Raw genomic sequence first — 23282 nt, 5'->3', positions numbered from 1 at the left:
ACTATAATACACTACACAACACTGCACTACTCTGCATGGCACTATAATACACTACACAACACTGCACTGCACTACTCTGCATGGCACTATAATACACTACACAACACTGCACTACTCTGCATGGCACTACAATACACTACACAACACTGCACTACTCTGCATGGCACTATGATACACTACACAACACTGCACTACTCTGCATGGCACTATAATACACTACACAACACTGCACTACTCTGCATGGCACTATAATACACTACACAACACTGCACTGCACTACTCTGCATGGCACTATAATACACTACACAACACTGCACTACTCTGCATGGCACTATAATACACTACACAACACTGCACTACTCTGCATGGCACTACAATACACTACACGACACTGCACTACTCTGCATGGCACTATAATACACTACACAACACTGCACTACTCTGCATGGCACTATAATACACTACACAACACTGCACTACTCTGCATGGCACTATAATACACTACACAACACTGCACTGCACTACTCTGCATGGCAGTATAATACACTACACAACACTGCACTGCACTACTCTGCATGGCACTATAATACACTACACAACACTGCACTACTCTGCATGGCACTATAATACACTACACAACACTGCACTACTCTGCATGGCACTATAATACACTACACAACACTGCACTGCACTACTCTGCATGGCACTATAATACACAACACTGCACTGCACTACTCTGCATGGCACTATAATACACTACACAACACTGCACTACTCTGCATGGCACTATAATACACTACACAACACTGCACTACTCTGCATGGCACTATAATACACTACACAACACTGCACTACTCTGCATGGCACTATAATATACTACACAACACTGCACTACTCTGCATGGCACTATAATACACTACACAACACTGCACTACTCTGCATGGCACTATAATACACTACACAACACTGCACTGCGCTACACTGCAATGCACACAAAAAATCTTCACTACACTTCAATGTGCTACACTGCACTGCACTATAATACACAACACTACAATACACTACACTGCAATGCACTTTATGCTACACTGAACTGCACTATAATACATAACACATACACTACACTGTAATGCACTGAACACTACACTGAGCTGCACTATAATACATAACACTACAATACACTACACTGCCATGCACTTAACGCTACACTGAGCTGCACTATAATACATAACACTACAATAAACTACACAACACTGCACTCACGCTACACAGAAGTGCACTATAATACACTAGACAACATTTCAGTACACAACACTGCACTGCCCCACACAGAGGGGATGGTGGCAGAATGGTTAAGGCGCTTACCTCCCAATACAGTGTCTGGGAAGGTCTGGGTTTGATTCCCACTTGCGCCCTTTCTTCACGTTTGGCTGGAAAATCAAACTAAGCATCTAGTCATTCAGATGAGTTGGGGAAACCAAGGTCCCTTGTGCAGCACACACTTGGCACACTGAAACAGAACTCATAGCAACTTCTTCTTCTTCTTCTGTGTTTGTGGGCTGCAACTCCCACGTTCACTCGTATATACGCGAGTGGGCTTTTATGTGTATGACCGTTTTTACCCCGCCATGTAGGCAGCCATACTCCGCTTTCGGGGCTGTGCATGCTGGGTGTGTTCTTGTTTCCATAACCCACCAAACGCTGACATGGATTACAGGATCTTTAACCTGCGTACTTGATCTTCTGCTTGCGTATACACACGAAGGGGGTTCAGGCACTGGAAGGTCTGCACATATGTTGACCTGGGAATCGTAAAAATCTCCACTCTTTATCCACCAGGCGCCGTCACCGTGATTCGAACCCGGGATCTTCAGATTGAAAGTCCAACGCTTTAACCATTCAGCTATTGCGCCCGTCGAACTCATAGCAACAAAAGTGTAATCCTTTGGCAAAATCATGCAGCAGAAATCTAATCTGACAGGTAAACGGATACACGCACTCAAAGCCTGAATAGCGCGTTGGGTTACTCTGCTGTCAGGCATTAGCCCAGCAGATATGGTGTAGCGTTATGGATCTGTCCGAACGAAGTGATGCATCCTTAAGAAACTGAAACTGAAGTGAAACTGCAGTGCACTACACTTCACTGGTGTGCAATCCACTGCATCAGAATACCGCTCTTTACTATGCTATGTGATTTCAGAGCAACAGCTGAAGGCCAGAAAAACCTGTGGGATCACCAGCAAGTTACTTGTGATTCTAAGTATTGTGAAGCTGTTTCTGTAGCTATGCCTGACCCAGTTTTTTTTTTTTTTTTTTTTTTTTTTTACAATTCTGTAACACTGTCTGACCTGGTGCTTCCTTTTTTGAGGAAGTGTCTGGGTTTGTTCCAATGTACCTTTTATTTACCTGTGTGCTCGCTGAATCAGTAGCATAAGCAGCACTGACTTAAGTTGTGTACCTTGTGAATGGAGAGAGTTACCACTCTTTACTGTTTGTTAATCATTTCATCTCCTGGCCTCATTGTTTGTTAATTTCCAGTTTAAAAACCACCGATGCAACCATGTGTTTGGTCTGTATTGTCCATGTGTTCTGTGTGGCTTGTTCAGGATTAAAGAGGCTATGCCAGTCTTGAATAAAAGCTAATTTGTGTTTGCACATTTCTTCTGTCATTGCTGCTGTGTGCACATGTCAAATGATCGGTATAAGGACAGGCCCGGCGCTTCTTTCCTCGAGGAAGTGTCTGGGTTTGTTCCAATGTACCTTTTATTTACATGTGTGCTAGCTGAATCGGTAGCGTAAGCAGCACTGACTTGAAGTTGTGTACCTGTACCTTGTGAATGGAGAGAGTTACCACTGTTTACTAATTGTTAATTATGTCTGACCCAGTTTCTGGTGTTTTGTAACACAATCTGATCTAGTTTCTGGTATTTTGTGACATTGTGCCCAACCTTGTTTGTGGTGTTTTATATATAACACTAACTCTGACTAGTTTCTGGAGTTTGGCAACACTAAGTCTGACCCGCAAAACACAGTGAAGGTATGGCCAAGAATCCGTTTCCGCTGACCAGCCTGATGCTGGGTGTCACAACCCATAAGGGGTTGCCCATGAACCCCCGCACCTTCCCAGACTAACATACATCCTGACAACACAAAACACACAGACATAGAAAGTTCAGCTCGGTTCTTTACTGTTGTTCCGTTTGAAACACAAGTCAGACACAAAAATTTAACCCCTTAAACGCAGTACCAATCTCATTCAGTCCCATAATACCACAACATAGTTAACTCAAACTGAGAATTTCTGGCACCAGTTCTGTGGGATAATGACAGTTCACTTGAAGTGGAACCAAAATCAAGACCATTCATGGACGGCGAGTGTCAAAGAGCCAGCTGAAGTCACAGGCCTGCAGAGTCGAAGAGGGTAACATGGGACGAGGGGCAATGGATGAGGACGTTCGAAGAAAGGAGGTCAGGGTACGGAGTGGGCGTGAGGGAATTTGGGATGGACAGGGCGAAAGGGGAACGAGGCCCACTGCAGAGGCAAATCCTGGAGTTCCGTTGGGGTGATGACAGACAGGAAAACCCACAGGAAAAATCTGTAACAGACTCCCATGTTTCTGGAGACTATGCTCTTTTACAAAAGACTGACCGCCACCTTAAGCAATACACATTACGCTAAGTAGGTGAATAAGTGGACATCAATGCAGTCGCTTTCACACAAAAACTACAAATGCCAAAAGTACATGAACTGGTATGGTTTCTCTGATAATGAGTTATGCCCACACACAAACTGAAAGAGTCATTACAAGTAACCCTAAATGACAGTGTGCCAGTATTTATCTTACTGATTTCTACAGAAACAAAACCCAAACAGGCAATATTACAATCTCCGTATTAAAATACAAAAATGTTTGGAAAATCTAGACAGTTTTCATTGTAACGAAAATAATTTTGAAACAATAACTCGAGCTGAATACATGTCAAAATAACACACACTTAACACCACCTTATTAATTCCCACCAAAATATCTAGAAATAAAAGACTACTGGATTTAAAATATTTTTGTTAAACAATCCCAAAATGCAAACAAATGTCACAAGCTACAACACTAACACCACGAGGACAAACTAACTATACAACTCCCCCCTCACCTGTCACCAGGAATCATGCACACCACTGGCCCAGGAGAAAACACAGAGCACAGACCCAGACAGAGGAAGAAGGGGGTCACACAGGAATCGAACCCCACAGCTCCTGTCAAGAGGGCACCCAACAGGTCGCTTGCTGGCTCAGTGACCTGTCTCCAACCAATGCTCGGCTCCAAAAGCAAAGCAAAATCCTTCCTTCCAAATGACGTTACTTCCGAACTCATCTCAAGAGTTAAGAACGTGAAGGAATAAGACATGCCAGATATACATCTCAAGAATTTCATGTGCATCAGTTCAGCATTGAACTGAGCACACTGAAAAACATTGGAGCAAAAATGGGGAGAGAGAAGGGGGGAGAGAGAAGGGGGGAGAAAGGGAGAGGGGAAAAGGGAGAGGAGGGGAAGGGAGACGAACACACAAACGCGCACAAATGAATGCCACGAGCCGTGACACTGGGTTGTTTAAAGAATCACAGAAGATGGATGATTCAGACAAAGAATACAGTAACTCTGATAAGATAATGATACAGACAATTTCTGAGTACTTTTGGTTATGTTTAGGTTAAGAAAAAAAAGGTAGCTAGACAGTTATATATATATATATATATATATATTTTTTTTTTTATACTTCATCCTGGTTCAATTTATCAGACACATCTTAAAAAATGTAATGCAAGGCACAAAACATGGTGGTACTTTTTTTTGATTTTATGGCATTTTCCTTTTGATCTGATTAATATAAATCCACCTTTATAATTTCCAAACTTGTCGGGGTATTTGGCTGGTTTTGTCTACCCCTCAGTTGCGTGCAAGCCACAGAGCACAGGACCTGTGCTGCACGAGTTGACCCCTTTTCTCCATACTGCAGGGCTCTGTTACAGGTTGACGATAGGTAACTGCAACACAGCATACACTCTTATACAGATACACATATTGACACACGTAGGACACACACACACACACACACACAAATACAGTCAGTACCTTAAAGAGGGAGAGAATGAATGACTCATTACATGTAATGTACCACACACTGCAGCAGAGCAACGCAGACAGGCCAGGAAAAGCAGTGCCAGCAAGTCCCCGACAGCTGCCACCATCCCCTGTCCACACTGCGTCAGAACCTTCCGGCGCGGATTGGCCTGACCGGTCATCTACGCACCCACGGAGCCCAACCCACCCACCCCCAGGATGACTAGATGGTCCTTGTCGATCCCGACGGACGAACCACACCACACACTAGTGCAAGAAAAAACCCAGACACGAATAACCTTACGCTGATTAAAAAATACAGAATTTGTCCATCAGTAGAATATCACACAGATGGAGAACTGTGTGTGAATGTGAATGAATGTGGCTGGGAGAGTTTTATTTTTTCTTTCTATGTTTTTTTGGTGGTTGTTTTTTTATTGTTAGTTTTTTGTTGTTGCTTTTTTGGGTTTTGTTTTGGCCAATGAAGAAAGACACGTGAAGAGCACTAAAAAAAAAAAAAAAAAAGAAAGAAAAGAAAAAAGAGTGAGACAATGTGCTCCGTGATCTTGCATGTAACTGAGGCCACAAAAAAAAAAGAAAAAAAAAAAGAACCCCCCCACCCTCTCCCCCCAAAAAACAAAAACAAACACAAAACTGCAACACAGCAACAATGCAGAAGACTTGACTGTTCATCTCTCTTTGATCCAAACTTTTGCCATTTCCCTTTCATTTCACACATCTGACTATTTTCCTTACATTTACTTTTAACCTTTCAGCATTCCAACCATCTGTTGTTGTTGTTGATGTTGTTGTTGTTGATCTTCTTCTTCTTCTTCTGCATTCACTTGTATGCACACGAGTGGGCTTTTACGTGTATGACCGTTTTTACTCTGCCATGTAGGCAGCCATACTCTGTTTTCAGGGGTGGGCATGCTGGGTATGTTCTTGTTTCCATAACCCACCGAACGCCGACATGGATTACAGGATCTTTAACGTGCGTATTTGATCTTCTGCTTGCATATACACACGAAGGGGGTTCAGGCACTAGCAGGTCTGCACATATGTTGACCTTGGAGATGGTAAAAATCTCCACCCTTTACCCACCAGGCGCCATCACCGTGATTCGAACCCGGGACCCTCAGATTGACAGTCCAACGCTTTAACCACTCGGCTATTGCGCCCATCTGTTGTTGATGTTTCTGCTCTAAAACTGCCATGGAACTTCATATTGAACAGGACACGAGACACACTGTTGTGAAAGTATTTCTAGCATGCTTCTGCCAAAAGGAAAATAAATAAATAAAGAAGGACAGAATGAAAGAAAGAAAGGAACGAAAGAACACTCAAAGAAGAAACAAATACATTTCTATTTTCTGATTTCACAATTTTACCTGCACCAGCCATACTGTGACCCGAACCCCAAGGGTCACTGGTGCGTTGACCTCCATGAAGGGAACAACCTGGCCAAGTCGGAGGGAGGTCAGGTCCGACTTGGGTGTCAGTCCCGCCCGAAGACGAGCGGGCTGACTGCCCGGAACCGCCTGACACGCACGGGCCTCCCCCAGCAGGGGAGACCGGCCGGATAGCGGGAAGACCTGCAGAGCAGGTTGCCACGCGCCCCGAATCCCCTCCCGTGGGGAGACTGGGGTGGCTTGGTCCGGGGTGGGCAAAGTAGAGATCCCCCCCCGGAACCAAATTTTTCTCCCCCCCCCAAAAGGAGGTGGGGGAGGGGGGTCGACAGAGAAGGGAGGAGGGGGAACAACAATGGGGCACGTGAGGGCCGTCTCCGAGTGGGGACCCGGGTAATGGCCGGGCGCGGCCTCCCCTTGGGAGTCCGCGCCTAGCTGCGAGTCCCCACAGCACGGAGATGACTTGCCATTCACCCTTCTCCCTGCCTCGCGCTGGGACACCTCGGGAGGCGACGCTCGTACCTCTTTCCCCCCGGTCCCCTTCATGACCGTTTTACTGGTACGAACGTCGCCTCCGCGATCAGCGTCTAACGACGCATCGCCGCGGTCCGTATCGGGAGGAATCATGAGCTCCGGGCCTGGGAGAGTTTCTTACCGAGTCTCAATCCCAGCATCATGATTCCCTGCCTTCGTGGTATGGCACACGAGGCATGGAACCCGCGCTTAGGCACCCAGCGAAAATCCGACCCCCAACAGAGAAAGGAAAGACAGGATCGACTTAGAGGCAGAAAAAATCGAACGAATCGAGGGTGCCGAGTCGAATCGAGTACACAGAATGTAAGAATACAATAAACACAAGCCGCATGCAACAAAATAAGGCCAAAAGGATACGCTGAATAGCCGAAAAAAGCGTAAGACGAGACAGAGCGTAAACCTGACAAGATGGCGTGGAGAGCCTTGGCCAAAGGAATGATTAAGCGCTTATAGTTTTTAGAGGCGTTTGATTGGCTGAGAGCGGGTGGGCCCGTCTTTTCACCGTTAGCCGCGCGAAATTTGGCCAAGCAGAGCAAACCAATAGGCCTAGTTTGCATCAGTTTGACATGGTACAGTATATGACACCAAAACATTTCTATTTTCTGATTTCACAATTTTACCTGAAACAAAATACACACTCTTCACATTGGCACTGCAACTGCTCTTTACAATGTGACCTTATCTGGAAATAACACAGACATGAATACAGGGGAAGTCACAACTAAAATGGATGGCATTGACATCCGACAGCTACTCTCTGGAAATGTCTTATTACTGTGGCTTGGCCTCAGCTCTAGATTAAGAGTTGTGTACCTTTGCTGGAAAGAAAGTTACTGTTCTTTGTTGTTTGTGTGTTCATCATGTGCAAAAGGGATGTAATTCATCATTTGGATTTTTCTTTTTGAGCTGTGGTGGAAATAATGTGTGTGTATGTATATATCCACCAGAAATTAACAATGTCATCCGAAGCAGCTGCAAATAATGCTTTACACTGTGAATTACTTCAGAGGCATTAGTCTTGAGACCAAGCTAAAGGTCTACAGAGCAGTAGTTCTCCCCACACTACTGTATGCCTGCGAAACGTGGACAGTGTACCAACGACATGCCAAGAAGCTGAACCACTTCCACGCAACATGCCTCAGGAAGCTACTGAACATCAAGTGGCAAGACAGGACCCCAGACACAGAGGTGCTCACAAAAGCCACCCTTCCCAGCATCTTCACCATCCTGATGCAGTCCCAGCTTCGCTGGGCTGGACACATGGCACGCATGCCAGACCATTGGCTGCCCAAAAAGGCTCTTCTATGGCGAGCTGCAACAAGGGAAGAGATCACACGGAGGTCAGACGAAGTGCTTCAGAGATACTCTGAAAGTCTCTCTGAAAGCGTTTGATATCAACCCTGACTCCTGGGAGGAATCTACAGTGGACCGTGACAAATGGCGCGCTGCTGTGCACAAAGGCGCCAAGTTGTACGAGGCCAACAGGACTGCTGCAGCTGTTCAGAAGAGGCAGGCCAGAAAGTCACGGGCAAACAAGCTCCCTGACAATGATATGCCTGTCTTTGTCTGCCCCAACTGTCAGCGAACATTTCGTGCGCAGATTGGACAATTCAGCCATCTGCGCATTCACAGACAGATTCATGAGCATCCTTCCCCCACCCCACCACCACCCTCCCCCAGCTGGATGACAACGATGGTCATCATTGATCTCGATGGACACACACCACACCACTTCAATGTTAGTACAGCAGTGGAGTCTGGCCAAGTGGTCACACATCAGCCTTGGCAGCTAGAGAACCTGAGGGCATGGGATTATATCATACACTTGTGAGAACTGTTTTCCTCTCAACTAAACCTTGAACGGTAATCTGGATGCTAGTCATTCAGATAAGATGATATACCAAGATCCTGTGTAACATGTATTAACTCACTCAGTACGGCCAGTCCTCTCTTCTCCTCTACACAGACCCCTCGGATGTCCAGTGGGTCTCTGAATGACCCAACCTTTAGCTTCCATCATCAGAATTGTGGTATTCTTTGTCAACATTCACCTCTTCAGTATAAGAGCCTTCCGCTTGCAAAATTTTGATGATGGTAATTGGGGTGAAACGCTGTTAACGTTGTCTCTTTCGCCGTTCGTATGGAGAGAGTTAATCAAGCATATGTAAAAGAACCCCCAGCAAAAAAAAAGAAGAAAAAAAGAAGAAAAAAAGAGGATTGTCCCTGGCAAAATTATGTAAAAAAACCCAAAAAAACCCAACACTTTGATAAGAAAACAAATACGCTTGCTGGCAGAATGAAAAAAAAAACAAACACCTCAAAACAAACAGTGGTGCTACACTGTAATAATATACTCTCCTTGAGGAGAGCAGATTGAATTTTCACACAGAGAAATATGTTGAGACAAACTGCAATGCAATCCAATACAACAGAGAGTTTCAGTTTCAGTAGCTCAAGGAGGCGTCACTGCGTTCGGACAAATCCATATACGCTACACCACATCTGCCAAGCAGATGCCTGACCAGCAGCGTAACCCAACGCGCTTAGTCAGGCCTTGAAAAAAAAAAAAAAAGGTGAATAAATAATAGATAAGCTTACATAAATAAATAAATAAATAATAATTATGATATAAAAAACAGAGAAAGACAGACAAACCAGCCACTGCCACAAGAACACATCGTCACAGAGAGAAGTGTGTCTGTGATGTTGTCAGTGGCAGGGAAGATATGCTCTCCCTGAGGACTGAATTTTCACACACAACGTTGTGACAAACTGCAATGCAATACAATATCTAGAACAGAATAGAATAGAATAGAACAGAATATGTCTTTATTACCAAGTGTACCAGGGTCACAAGGAATATTGGGGGAGGGTAGTACATAACAAGGTACGAACATAAATCGAAAATCATACACAGATACAGTAGAAATTAGGATACATATGAGTCCATATCAATACAAAAACATGTGCATACTCACACAGGCAAGCACTGCACACACATACACACACTCTCTCTCTCTCTCTCTCTCTCTCACACACACACACAGACACACATTTGAACAGAAGCCGCATATTACATGTGGATGGGGCTGATGACTAGATCTTCAGGTAGATGGTTGTTGATTGCACAATTCTATTTATCATAGTGGATTTGTTCGAGAGACAGGGCACTGACTGCTTTGAGGAAAAAGCTATTGGCGAAGCAATTGGTTTTCGTCCTTATACTTCTCGAAAATCCCAAAAGCTGGATGTGATTCGTCCTGGCTGATTGTGCTTTATCTACAATAAAATGGAGTGATGGCCTACAATGGAGCGATGGCCTAGAGGTAACGCGTCCGCCTAGGAAGCGAGAGAATCTGAGGGCGCTGGTTCGAATCACGGCTCAGCCACCGATATTTTCTCCCCCTCCATTAGACCTTTAGTGGTGGTCTGGACGCTAGTCATTTGGATGAGACGATAAACCGAGGTCCCGTGTGCAGCATGCACTTAGCACACGTAAAAGAACCCACGGCAACAAAAGGGTTGTTCCTGGCAAAATTCTGTAGAAAAACCCACTTCGGTAGGAAAAACAAACAAAACGCACGCAGAAAAAAAAAAAAAAAAGGGTGGCGCTGTAGTGTAGCGACGCGCTCTCCCTGGGGAGAGCAGCCCGAATTTCACACAGAGAAATCTGTTGTGATAAAAAGGAATACAAATACAAATACAATACAGAGAGAAAAGACAGACAGCCATTGCCACAGAACAGAGAGAGACATGTCTTACATCCGTGATGTCGTCAGCGGGAGTGAAGCCCAGAACCTTGCCAAAGAAGCAGAACTCCTTGTCCAGGGCTGCCTGGATGTTCTCGGCTTTGCGGAAGCCGTGCTGCTCCCCTGTGGAACACAACCACCACGCTGTACAACACGTCTTTGGTTCCACGAGGGTTAGATAAGAAGCACATACATCTTTTCTTCTCCTTTTTTTTTTTTTTTGCTGCATCTGCACCATTTCAGTGGCATTACTCCCATGCCACTCGTTTAGATTCCCCCATACACGGCCACACCCGGGTTCGTCCATCACAGTTCCAGGATTGGCAGTCCGCAGGGAACCATCGATGTTAGGTCACCAGGAGGCCACACACCAGAGGAGACCCTGCACTGCTGCTGAGTCACTTCGGTGGTGTAGTGGTGCCTGTTCTGATTCAACATACTTAGGACACCACCTACTAAGCCCCCTACTAACGACAATAATGGCTTAGTCACGGAGCCAGACTGAGTGAGCGTCCCTCCCAGAGTGGAGACCGCCACCACATCCCGCAAACAACAGCCCCCCCATGAATCTGCCGACACTGAAGACACTGACAGGACTCACTCCAAGCACAGAAGTGGAGGGGTATCAAAACTGAGGTCACCTTGAGAGCAGGGTATGAAAGGCAACAGACTTTGAGACTGTTTTGTTTATATTGATGATGATGGAGGAGGAGGAGGAAGAGGATGACGATGTTGCTATGGAGGTCCATTTTTGTTTGGGACTGCGTGACAAGGCTGTACTCTACGCTTCCTGTCATACTGATATCCCGGTGTTAACCAGGCCCAAGAGATACAGACACATGCAGTGTTGGTCAAGTAATTTGAGCAACGCACCCAAAGACGCATCCTTAAGTGGATGACACTCGACTTTGTGGTCTCAGTCTCCCCATTTAAGCCCACAGCACACTCAACTCTGGGTAGGAGCCGGCCACGGGCCGAAAAACCCACCTCCGCTGGGATTCGAACCCGCGTCCTCCCAGCCATCAGTCCGCGATGCTAACCACTTTGTCACAGCGGCTGGTCACATGCATCTTTTCAATCTTGCCCTTGCCTCTTAGAGGCCCCCCCCACACACAGTGGTGAAGATACCAACCTTCAGGACCACACACACAGTGGTGAAGATACCAACCTTCAGGACCACACACACACACTGGTGAAGATATCAACCTTCAGGACCACACACACACACTGGTGAAGATATCAACCTTCAGGACCACACACACACTGGTGAAGATACCAACCTTCAGGACCACACACACACACACAGTGGTGAAGATACCAACCTTCAGGACCACACACACACACACACACAGTGGTGAAGATATCAACCTTCAGGACCACACACACACACACAGTGGTGAAGATACCAACCTTCAGGACCACACACACACACTGGTGAAGATATCAACCTTCAGGACCACACACACACACACACACAGTGGTGAAGATACCAACCTTCAGGACCACACACACACACTGGTGAAGATATCAACCTTCAGGACCACACACAGTGGTGAAGATATCAACCTTCAGGACCACACACAGTGGTGAAGATATCAACCTTCAGGACCACACACAGTGGTGAAGATATCAACCTTCAGGACCACACACAGTGGTGAAGATATCAACCTTCAGGACCACACACACACACACACACACACAGTGGTGAAGATACCAACCTTCAGGACCACACACACACACACAGTGGTGAAGATACCAACCTTCAAACATGACCAGCATGCAGGGCAGTCCTTTCTTCTTCACTGCTTCATACATCATCTCCGCCTGGTTCGGGGGTACCACCTGCCCACCACATCAACAAAGAACAACTTGGACCAAAATTTGCTTGAAGAGGAGAGTGTCTTGCCTAAGTTACACTCTTTCAGCCCAGGCCTTTAGAACAATCAGTGTTGGGATGGTCACCAAAGGCCAAACAGCCCCCCTGTCTGCAGCATCAAAGGACCAAGTGCATCTTTCCTCCTGAGGGTTGAGAGGAATAGCACTTCACAAAAGACCAAGCCCACTGCAGTGGAGAAAACCATTAAAATCATACAGCTCTCACTTTGCTGGTGGCCCAACTGAATGCAAGCAGTAATCCTGACAATGTCACAGACAATGTGTTCAACACTGGGGATCTTTTTTGTGGAGTTCAATTTCCTTAGATTCTGGATTCTTTTTGCTTTGGGTGAGCAAAAAATCATAATCATCAAAGTCTTGTGAGTATATTGTGTGAACCTTGAAATATTGATGGAGTCTCCCATCGGACAGACAGATGAGTAGGCAGGCAGGCTTATTTGTCGGTGTGTGTCCTCATATGGGAGAAGAGGCCGATTCTGGATGCGCAGCACTTCCCACAGGTGTTGCAAGGGAAAACATCTCCAGAAGTTAAGCCCTGCTTCCTTTGTTCACGCTTCTCCTTAATGGCCAGCGTTCTCTTGTTTTCAAACGTCTTTATGCCACTAGAGCACAGCATCCTCCAGCGAGAGCAGTCAAGGGCATAAGTTTCCAAGGAAGCAATGTCTATGTCACAGGCTTTGAGGTTTGTCTTCAAGGTGTCCTTGAAGCGCTTGCAGGGTCTTCCAAGTTCGCGGTGGCCTTCCTTCAGCTGGCCATACAAGAACATCTTCGGGATCCTGCTGTCTGTCATGCGGACAACATGTCCTGTCCAGCGTAGCTGGCACTGGATCAGCAGGCTTTCAATGCTGGGCAGGCCGCTCCTCTCTAGGACCTGGAGGTTGGAGACCGTGTCTTGCCACTTTATGCTGAGGATCTTTCGTATGCATCTCTGGTGAAACTGCTCAAGTTGTTGAATGTAAGGGCAATATGTCATCCATGTTTCACAGCAGTACAACAAGGTGGTCAGCACAACAGCTCAGTAGGTTTTGATTTTGGTGCTGAGCCTGATGCCTCTGTTGTTCCACAACCTGTTGTTGAGTCTGCCAAAGGCGGAGCTGGCCTTGGCGATGCGCAGCGTCACTTCTGCATCAAGGGCTCCATTGCTGCATGAAATATTATGACTTTACTAATCCACATCCATTGTCAGTACAACACACCAGAGTGCACAATGCAATACAACACAACATAAACAAACACAAAAGATACAACACAACAAATTAAAACACAATACAGTACATCACAACACAACACAGCACAACAAAACGCAATGCAACACCACAAACTGCGACACAACACAGCACAACAAAACGCAATGCAACACCGCAAAATGCGACACAACACAGCACAACAAAACGCAATGCAACACCACAAACTGCGACACAACACAGCACAACAAAACGCAATGCAACACCACAAAATGCGACACAACACAGCACAACAAAACGCAATGCAACACCGCAAAATGCGACACGACACAGCACAACAAAATGCAATGCAACACCACAAAATGCGACACAACACAGCACAACAAAACGCAATGCAACACCACAAAATGCGACACAACCCAACCCAACCCACAATGTTCCCCCACCTTGTCCTGGTCTCCCTGGAAGAGAGCGATGGGGCAGCTTAGACCCTGGGTGTGGTGGATGGGGGAGCGGGATGTGAGCAGCGCCTTGCAGCTGGGGTCGTCCAGGGGCAGCAGCAGTCTGTCCAGGTAGCGGCTCTCAAACTTGTGGGTGTCCTTCATCAGGGCCTCCAGGTCCCCTATGCCGTAGTGACTTGCCCCTGACAGACAGCACAGCAGTTCTCTGTGGGGTGTGTGTGTGTGTGTGTGTGTGTGTGTGTGTGTGTGTGTGTGTGTGCGTGTGTGTGTGTGCGTGCATGCGTGCGTGTGTGCGTGTGTGTGTGTGTGATTGTGAGTATGTGTGTGTGTGTGTGTGTGTGCGTGTGTGCGTGTGTGTGTGTGTGATTGTGAGTATGTGTGTGTGTGTGTGCGTGCGTGCGTGCGTGCGTGTGTGCATGCGTGTGTGTGTGTGTGTGCGCGCGTGTGCGTGCGTGCGTGCATGTGTGCATGTGCATTGTGTTGTGTTGTGCTGTGTTGTGTGTCTAACAGATTTTTATAGCGATGACAACCATCGCCAAGCTTTGAAAAAAAGTTAAGGTTAAAGGTCCCACAGCCTTTAAAGTCATCGGGGCAGTGAATCCACATCCACTGTGTCTAGGGCTCGTCATAGAAAGGCAGTGAATCCACATCCACTGTGTCTAGGGCTCAGTACAGGAAGGCAGTGAATCCACAGCCACTGTGTCTAGGGCTCAGTACAGGAAGGCAGTGAATCCACAGCCACTGTGTCTAGGGCTCGGCACTGGAAGGCAGTGAATTTATATCCACTGTGTCTACGGCTTGGTATAGGAAGGCAGTGAATTCATATCCACTGTGTCTAGGGCTCGGTACAGGAAGGCAGTGAATTCACATCCACTGTGTCTAGGGCTCGGTACAGGAAGGCAGTGAATTCATATCCACTGTGTCTAGGGCTAGGTACAGGAAGGCAGTGAATTCATATCCACTGTGTCTAGGGCTAGGTACAGGAAGGCAGTGAATTCACATCCACTGTGTCCAGGGCTCGGCACAGGAAGGCAGTGAATTCACATCCACTGTGTCTAGGGCTCGGTACAGGAAGGTGGGGCCCAGTCGTCTCCTTCCGTCATTTTCACCTTCCCCAGCTAAAGTCAGGTACCCATTCACACCTGGGTGGTGTGAGGAACTTCTGCGTTCACTCGTATGCACACGAGTGGGCTTCTACGTGTATGACCGTTTTTACCCTGCCATGTAGGCAGCCATACTCCGGTGTGAGGAACATCAGAGTAAAGTGCCTTTTCCCCAAGGACACAGCACCATGCTGAAACAGAGCCTCAAACCCTGATCACTGGATCAGAAGTCCAGCATCTGACCGACTCTTGCCATGGCGCCAAACTTGGACAGCCGGACATTGCCTGGACCATGCAACTCAGAACAGGGTCAGGTAACAGTGCAGGAGACACGTCACTGGTGGAAATACTGCATGTGGAGTGGAATGATGGCCTAGAGATGACGGGCGCAATAGCCGAGTGGTTAAAGCGTTGGACTGTCAATCTGAGGGTCCCGGGTTCGAATCACGGTGACGGCGCATGGTGGAGATTTTTACGATCTCCCAGGTCAACATATGTGCAGACCTGCTAGTGCCTGGACCCCCTTCGTGTGTATATGCAAGCAGAAGATCAAATACGCACGTTAAAGATCCAGTAATCCATGTCAGCGTTCGGTGGAATATGGAAATAAGAACATACCCAGCATGCACACCCCCGAAAACAGAGTATGGCTGCCTACATGGCGCGGTAAAAACGGTCATACGCATAAAAGCCCACTCGTGTGCATACGAGTGAACGCAGAAGAAGAAGAAGGCCTAGAGATAACGTGTCCTCCTTGGAAGCGAGAGAATCTGAGCGCACTGGTTCGAATCACGGCTCAGCCGCCGATGTTTTCTCCCCCTCCACTAGACCTTGAGTGGTGGTCTGGACACTAGCATTCAGATGAGATGATAAACCGAGGTCCCGTGTGCAGCATGCACTTAGCGCACGTAAAAGAACCCACAGCAACAAAAGGGTTGTTCCTGGCAAAATTCTGTAGAAAAATCCACTTCGATAGGAAAAACAAATAAAACAACATGCAGGAAAAAAAAAAAAGGGTGGCGCTGTAGTATAGCGATGCGCTCTACCTAGGGAGAGCAGCCAGAATTTCACACAGAGAAATCTGTTGTGATAAAAAGAAATACAAATACAAATGTGTATGTGGGTGTTCTGCCTTTGCAGGAGATATGTCACTGGTGGAAATACTGCATGTGTATGTGGGTGTTGTCTTTGCAGAAGATATGTCACTGGTGGAAATACTGCATGTGTATGTGGGTGTTCACTGGTGGAAATACTGCATGTGTATGTGGGTGTTCACTGGTGGAAATACTGCATGTGTATGTGGGTGTTGTGTCTTTGCTGGAGATATGTCACTGGTGGAAATACTGCATGCGTATGTGGGTGTTCACTGGTGGAAATACTGCATGTGTATGTGGGTGTTCACTGGTGGAAATACTGCATGTGTATGTGGGTGCTGTGTCTTTGCTGGAGATATGTCACTGGTGGAAATACTGCATGTGTATGTGGGTGCTGTTTCTTTGCTGGAGATATGTCACTGGTGGAAATACTGCATGTGTATGTGGGTGTTCTGTCTTTGCAGTCATGTGTGACCACATGAGAACAGACATGTTTGCCATTAAAACACTGTTATAAAATGCATTGTGTCCTGCACTGAGCACAAGAACAGTGACCTGTAAGGATGGTCGATCATTATCATCATTGTCATTAATTACCCTGAACAGCTTCTTACAAACCGCACCGAAGAATCAAATCCTGGGCTTAACTGATAGCTGTTTCGTTTCTTCGCTCTTCCCACACAGCCCTATTTCTTCAAAGCATTGGTGATTTTTTCGACGGGCGCAATAGCCGAGTGGTTAAAGCGTTGGACCCTCAATCTGAGGGTCCCGGGTTCGAATCGCGATGGCGCCTGGTGGGTAAAGGGTGGAGATTTTTCCGATCTCCCAGGTCAACATATGTGCAGACCTGCTAGTGCCTGAGCCCCCTTCGTGTGTATACGCAAGCAGAAGATCAAATGCGCACGTAAAAGATCCTGTAATCCATGTCAGCGTTCGATGGGTTATGGAAACAAGAATATACCCAGCATGCACACTCCCGAAAGCGGAGTATGACTGCCTACATGGCGGGGTAAAAACGGTCATACACGTAAAAGCCCACTCATGTGCATACGAGTGAACGTGGGAGTTGCAGTCCACGAACGCAGAAGAAGAAGAAGGAGGAGAAGAGGTGACTTTTCCCCCCACATATTCACTGTCCAGTGTTCGCTGTGAAAGCATCAACAGACAAAGTCTGAGGGGAGTGGTGGCTGAATTGTTACAGTGCTGGATTCCTGTCCGAGTTTCTTGAGTTTGATCCTCGGGTTTGGCACACCTGATACAGGTGGGTTAAAAGTGGACGTCTTTCTCCTCTCCCAAGTCAACATATGTGCAGACCTGCTAGCGCCTGAACCTACCTCGTGTGTATAAGCATGCAAAAGATCAAATATGCATGCAAAAGATCCTGCGATCCATGTCAGCGTTCAGTGGGTTATGGAAAAAAAGAGCACACCTGAATGCACAGCCCCAAAAGGGAGCACGGCTGCCAACACAGCGGGGTGAAAACAGTCATGTTAAACACCTAAAAGCCCACTCTGACATGAGTGAATGTGGGAGTTGCAGCCCACAAATGAAGGGGAAGAAAAAGAAGAAGAAGAAACAGAAGAAGAAGAAGAAACAGAAGAAGAAGAAGAAGGAAGAAGAAGAAACAGAAGAAGAAGAAGGAAGAAGAAGAAACAGAAGAAGAAGAAGGAAGAAGAAGAAGGAAGAAGAAGAAACAGAAGAAGAAGAAGGAAGAAGAAGAAGAAGGAAGAAGCAGAAGAAACAGAAGAAGAAGAAGGAAGAAGAAGAAGAAGGAAGAAGAAGAAGAAGGAAGAAGAAGAAGAAACAGAAGAAGAAGAAGGAAGAAGAAGAAGGAAGAAGCAGAAGAAACAGAAGAAGAAGAAGAAGAAACAGAAGAAGAAGAAGAAGAAGGAAGAACAAGGAAGAAGAAACGAAGACAAAGAAGCAGCAGAAAAAGACAAAGAAGCAGAAGAAACAGAAGAAGAAGGAATAAAGAAGAAGAAGAAGCAGTAGACAGACAGACCGGCCTTAAAGGTGTCCTTAAAGGTGAGGCAGGCCAGTGTGGTGTAGCCCCCGGCAGATCCTCCATCAATGCAGGCCTTGGTCGGATCCACCTTGCCTTCCTGGGCCAGGTGAGACACAGCTGTACAGCAGTCCTCCATGTCGTACACCCCCCACCTGCAATCAACACACCACCCATCTACCTTACAAGACAAGACACACCTGTACAGCAGTCCTCCATGTCGTACACACCCCCACCTGCAATCAGCACACCACCCATCTACCTTACAAGACAAGACACACCTGTACAGCAGTCCTCCATGTCGTACACGCCCCACCTGCAATCAGCACACCACCCATCTACCTTACAAGACAAGACACACCTGTACAGCAGTCCTCCATGTTGTACACACCCCCACCTGCAATCAACACACCACGCATCTACCTTACAAGACAAGACACACCTGTACAGCAGTCCTCCATGTCGTACACCCCCCACCTGCAATCAACACACCACCCATCTACCTTACAAGACAAGACACACCTGTACAGCAGTCCTCCATGTCGTACACGCCCCCACCTGCAATCAACACACCACCCATCTACCTTAAAAGACAAGACACACCTGTACAGCAGTCCTCCATGTCGTACACCCCCCACCTGCAATCAGCACACCACCCATCTACCTTACAAGACAAGACACACCTGTACAGCAGTCCTCCATATCGTACACACCCCACCTGCAATCAACACACCACCCATCTGTGTTACAAGACAAGACACACCTGTACAGCAGTCCTCCATGTCGTACACCCCCCACCTGCAATCAACACACCACCCATCTACCTTACAAGACAAGACACACCTGTACAGCAGTCCTCCATGTCGTACACGCCCCACCTGCAATCAGCACACCACCCATCTTTGTTACAAGACAAAACACACCTGTACAGCAGTCCTCCATGTCGTACACCCCCCCACCTGCAATCAACACACCACCCATCTACCTTACAAGACAAGACACACCTGTACAGCAGTCCTCCATGTCGTACACCCCCCCCCCACCTGCAATCAACACACCACCCATCTACCTTACAAGACAAGACACACCTGTACAGCAGTCCTCCATGTCGTACACACCCCACCTGCAATCAGCACACCACCCATCTACCTTACAAGACAAGACACACCTGTACAGCAGTCCTCCATGTTGTACACACCCCACCTGCAATCAGCACACCACCCATCTACCTTACAAGACAAGACACACCTGTACAGCAGTCCTCCATGTCGTACACGCCCCCACCTGCAATCAGCACACCACCCATCTACCTTACAAGACAAGACACACCTGTACAGCAGTCCTCCATGTTGTACACACCCCACCTGCAATCAGCACACCACCCATCTGTACTTACAAGACAAGACACACCTGTACAGCAGTCCTCCATATCGTACACCCCCCCCCCACCTGCAATCAACACACCACCCATCTTTGTTACAAGACAAGACACACCTGTACAGCAGTCCTCCATATCGTACACCCCCCCCCCCCCACCTGCAATCAACACACCACCCATCTGTATTACAAGACAAGACACACCTGTACAGCAGTCCTCCATATCGTACACCCCCCCCCCCACCTGCAATCAACACACCACCCATCTTTGTTACAAGACAAAACACACCTGTACAGCAGTCCTCCATGTCGTACACCCCCCCCCCCCCACCTGCAATCAACACACCACCCATCTGTGTTACAAGACAAGACACACCTGTACAGCAGTCCTCCATGTCATACACACCCCCACCTGCAATCAGCACACCACCCATCTACCTTACAAGACAAGACACACCTGTACAGCAGTCCTCCATGTCGTACACCCCCCACCTGCAATCAGCACACCACCCATCTACCTTACAAGACAAGACACACCTGTACAGCAGTTCTCCATGTCGTACACACCCCACCTGCAATCAACACACCACCCATCTACCTTACAAGACAAGACACACCTGTACAGCAGTCCTCCATGTCATACACCCCCCACCTGCAATCAACACACCACGCATCTACCTTACAAGACAAGACACACCTGTACAGCAGTCCTCCATGTCGTACACCCCCCACCTGCAATCAGCACACCACCCATCTACCTTACAAGACAAGACACACCTGTACAGCAGTCCTCCATGTCGTACACCCCCCACCTGCAATCAACACACCACCCATCTACCTTACAAGACAAGACACACCTGTACAGCAGTCCTCCATGTTGTACATGCAATCAGCACACCACCCATCTGTGTTACAAGACCAGGTAGACTCTTTACCAACAAGAATAACAGATAAACAAGGAACATGCTGTTCTACATGCAGCCACTCAGTCCAAAAGAAGGACTACAGCTAGAGAAAGACAAAGCCTGTGTGTGTTCCTTCGTTCGTTCTTTTGCTGAACGTCTATCCACAGTTGTGATTTTAGATGAAAATTCATCATCTCCCCCGCCCCACCCATGCCTTAAATCATCACTACTTCCCCTGTTTCTCTTTCCTCAGTTAGCATAAAAAAATTATTTAAAAAAAAAAGAAAAAAAAAAGAATATAAATAAAATAAAATAAATGAACTAGTCAACCAGAAGAATTACAACAAAGAGCCAATAAGGCTCCAATGAAACTCTGAACTATTTCAAACACAAATATGGTTTTAACTGTTCACATTTATGGATGATATGCACGGAGGTAATTTCAATGCCACAAATGCAAGTCACATTCGAAATATATTTTGTTTTTATGGCATCCAGTCATAGTCAGTATATCAGACTGGTGAGCCTACTGCTACTATGATGTCCTTTTGTTTTAAAAGAAAACATGCGATTAATTTTGCGTGAGCTTGTACACATGTATACTCGTTTTGTGAACAAACATACAGTCTTTGACAGCATAATTCAACCAGACCTGAAAATCCCCAGGAAGACTTGTCAGTAACAAAATGGATCATGTCTGTAGTTAACACAAGTGATCAGTAGCACACCAACATAACGCTTAGTGTAGCAAAACTGCCCAATGCATGATGGCGATTCAACTTCACATGCCTTTCGAGGTCAATCATTCTGTCATGATAAATGTGGACATACGGCGAGGTCAATCATTCTGTCATGATAAATGTGGACATACGGCGAGGTCAATCATTCTGTCATGAGAAATGTGGACATACGGCGAGGTCAATCATTCTGTCATGAGAAATGTGGACATACGGCGAGGTCAATCATTCTGTCATGATAAATGTGGACATACGGCGAGGTCAATCATTCTGTCATGATAAATGTGGACATACGGCGAGGTCAATCATTCTGTCATGAGAAATGTGGACATACGGCGAGGTCAATCATTCTGTCATGAGAAATGTGGACATACGGCGAGGTCAATCATTCTGTCATGAGAAATGTGGACATACGGCGAGGTCAATCATTCTGTCATGATAAATGTGGACATACGGCGAGGTCAATCATTCTGTCATGATAAATGTGGACATACGGCGAGGTCAATCATTCTGTCATGATAAATGTGGACATACGGCGAGGTCAATCATTCTGTCATGATAAATGTGGACATACGGCGAGGTCAATCATTCTGTCATGATAAATGTGGACATACGGTTGGCAGACAGTTCACCTTGAATGATGCACTCTAACATCTGATCTGGTAGTACCCAGATTTTTTTTCTCAACAATCTTCTCAATTTTTTCTGAGATGTGTTCCACAGCTTCTTCAACAGAGAAAGCTCCTCTCCGTTGGTCTTGCACTTTGATATAGTGGCACCAAAAAGGGTTGTTATAATTCTGTTGAAATTTTGAAAAAAAAAAAAAAAGCTGATTGGCAGAGAGAATATTGGACAAATCATGCTATGCTCATCTTCAGGGTCTGTCTTCAAACTGATTGTTGGGAGGAGGGTGGGAGGAAACAGATTAGTTTTTCATCTGTCTGTAGTATTATCTCCATGACATCTCTGTATCCACCACCTGTGATCACATCCTTGCCACCTGGAATCACAAACATTCCTGACTCACCTCACACACATTGCCCCAATCATCACATCCATCTGGGGCTTCACACAGGCAACTTGAAATAATACACACCCTACGTCCTACACAGACAGACGTTCAACAAAAGAACAAACAAACACACACGACCCAACTGACATTTTCCGAAGCAGGTGGCGGTAGGTTCGGCCATGGCCGGTGCTGCCCCGGTAGTTCACAAGGAGAACGGCGAAACCCCGGCTGGTGAAGTACTGCAGCTTGAGGTCAAGGTCGGCAAAATAGTGCCCCGTGGGACCGCCGTGGGCCCTGACCAGCAAGGGGGGACGACTGCCCTCCGGGGCCTGGAAGTCCTTGTTGGCAGGCGGGAAGAAGATGCCGTGGCTGGTGGCGCCCCCAGCCGTCGTCCACTGGATGAACTGGGGCTGGGTGCTGAGGTACCCTGGGTCCACGTCCATGGTCATGGCTCGCTTGATCACCTGGCTCTGTCAGCAAGAGAGAGAGACAGAGAGTGTGGTCATGAGTGGTTCATGCAATTTGAAACTTTTTCTTTACTGTAAAGTGCCCTGAGCTGCAGTATATAGACAAATAACCAAGAAGAAGAACAAGAAGGAGAATAACAAGAAGAAGGAGAAGGAGAAGAATAAGAAGAAGGAGGAGAAGAACAAGAAGAAGGAGAAGGAGAAGAACAAGAACAAGAAGAAGGAGAATAAG

The 23282-nt window shown here is 46.7% G+C and overlaps 1 protein-coding gene across 2 annotated transcripts in view; it reads right to left on the bottom strand.

Annotated features, from left to right (window-relative positions):
* Positions 1 to 3171: 3171 nt before the first annotated feature.
* The window catches only part of LOC143296536 (dipeptidyl-peptidase 5-like), a 38060-nt gene continuing 17949 nt past the window's right edge, over positions 3172 to 23282 (bottom strand). Inside the window, exons 7-13 of one of the 2 annotated variants that reach the window (XM_076608553.1) lie at positions 22731 to 23053; positions 20547 to 20581; positions 18553 to 18672; positions 14339 to 14535; positions 12573 to 12654; positions 10826 to 10935; positions 3172 to 5044 (exon numbers count right to left, since the gene is read on the bottom strand). In XM_076608553.1, coding sequence (XP_076464668.1) covers positions 5024 to 5044; positions 10826 to 10935; positions 12573 to 12654; positions 14339 to 14535; positions 18553 to 18672; positions 20547 to 20581; positions 22731 to 23053 — 888 coding nt within the window. In that variant the 3' untranslated portion in view covers positions 3172 to 5023. Of the gene's footprint in view, positions 5045 to 10825; positions 10936 to 12572; positions 12655 to 14338; positions 14536 to 18552; positions 18708 to 20546; positions 20582 to 22730; positions 23054 to 23282 lie in introns of both variants that reach the window. The other variant, XM_076608554.1, reaches the window with a different exon arrangement.

Source organism: Babylonia areolata, chromosome 21 (genome assembly GCF_041734735.1).
Source record: "Babylonia areolata isolate BAREFJ2019XMU chromosome 21, ASM4173473v1, whole genome shotgun sequence".
Classification (NCBI taxonomy): Eukaryota; Metazoa; Mollusca; class Gastropoda; order Neogastropoda; family Buccinidae; genus Babylonia; species Babylonia areolata.
Note: the sequence above shows the minus strand (reverse complement) of the source record. Positions and strands in the feature narration are given on the sequence as shown.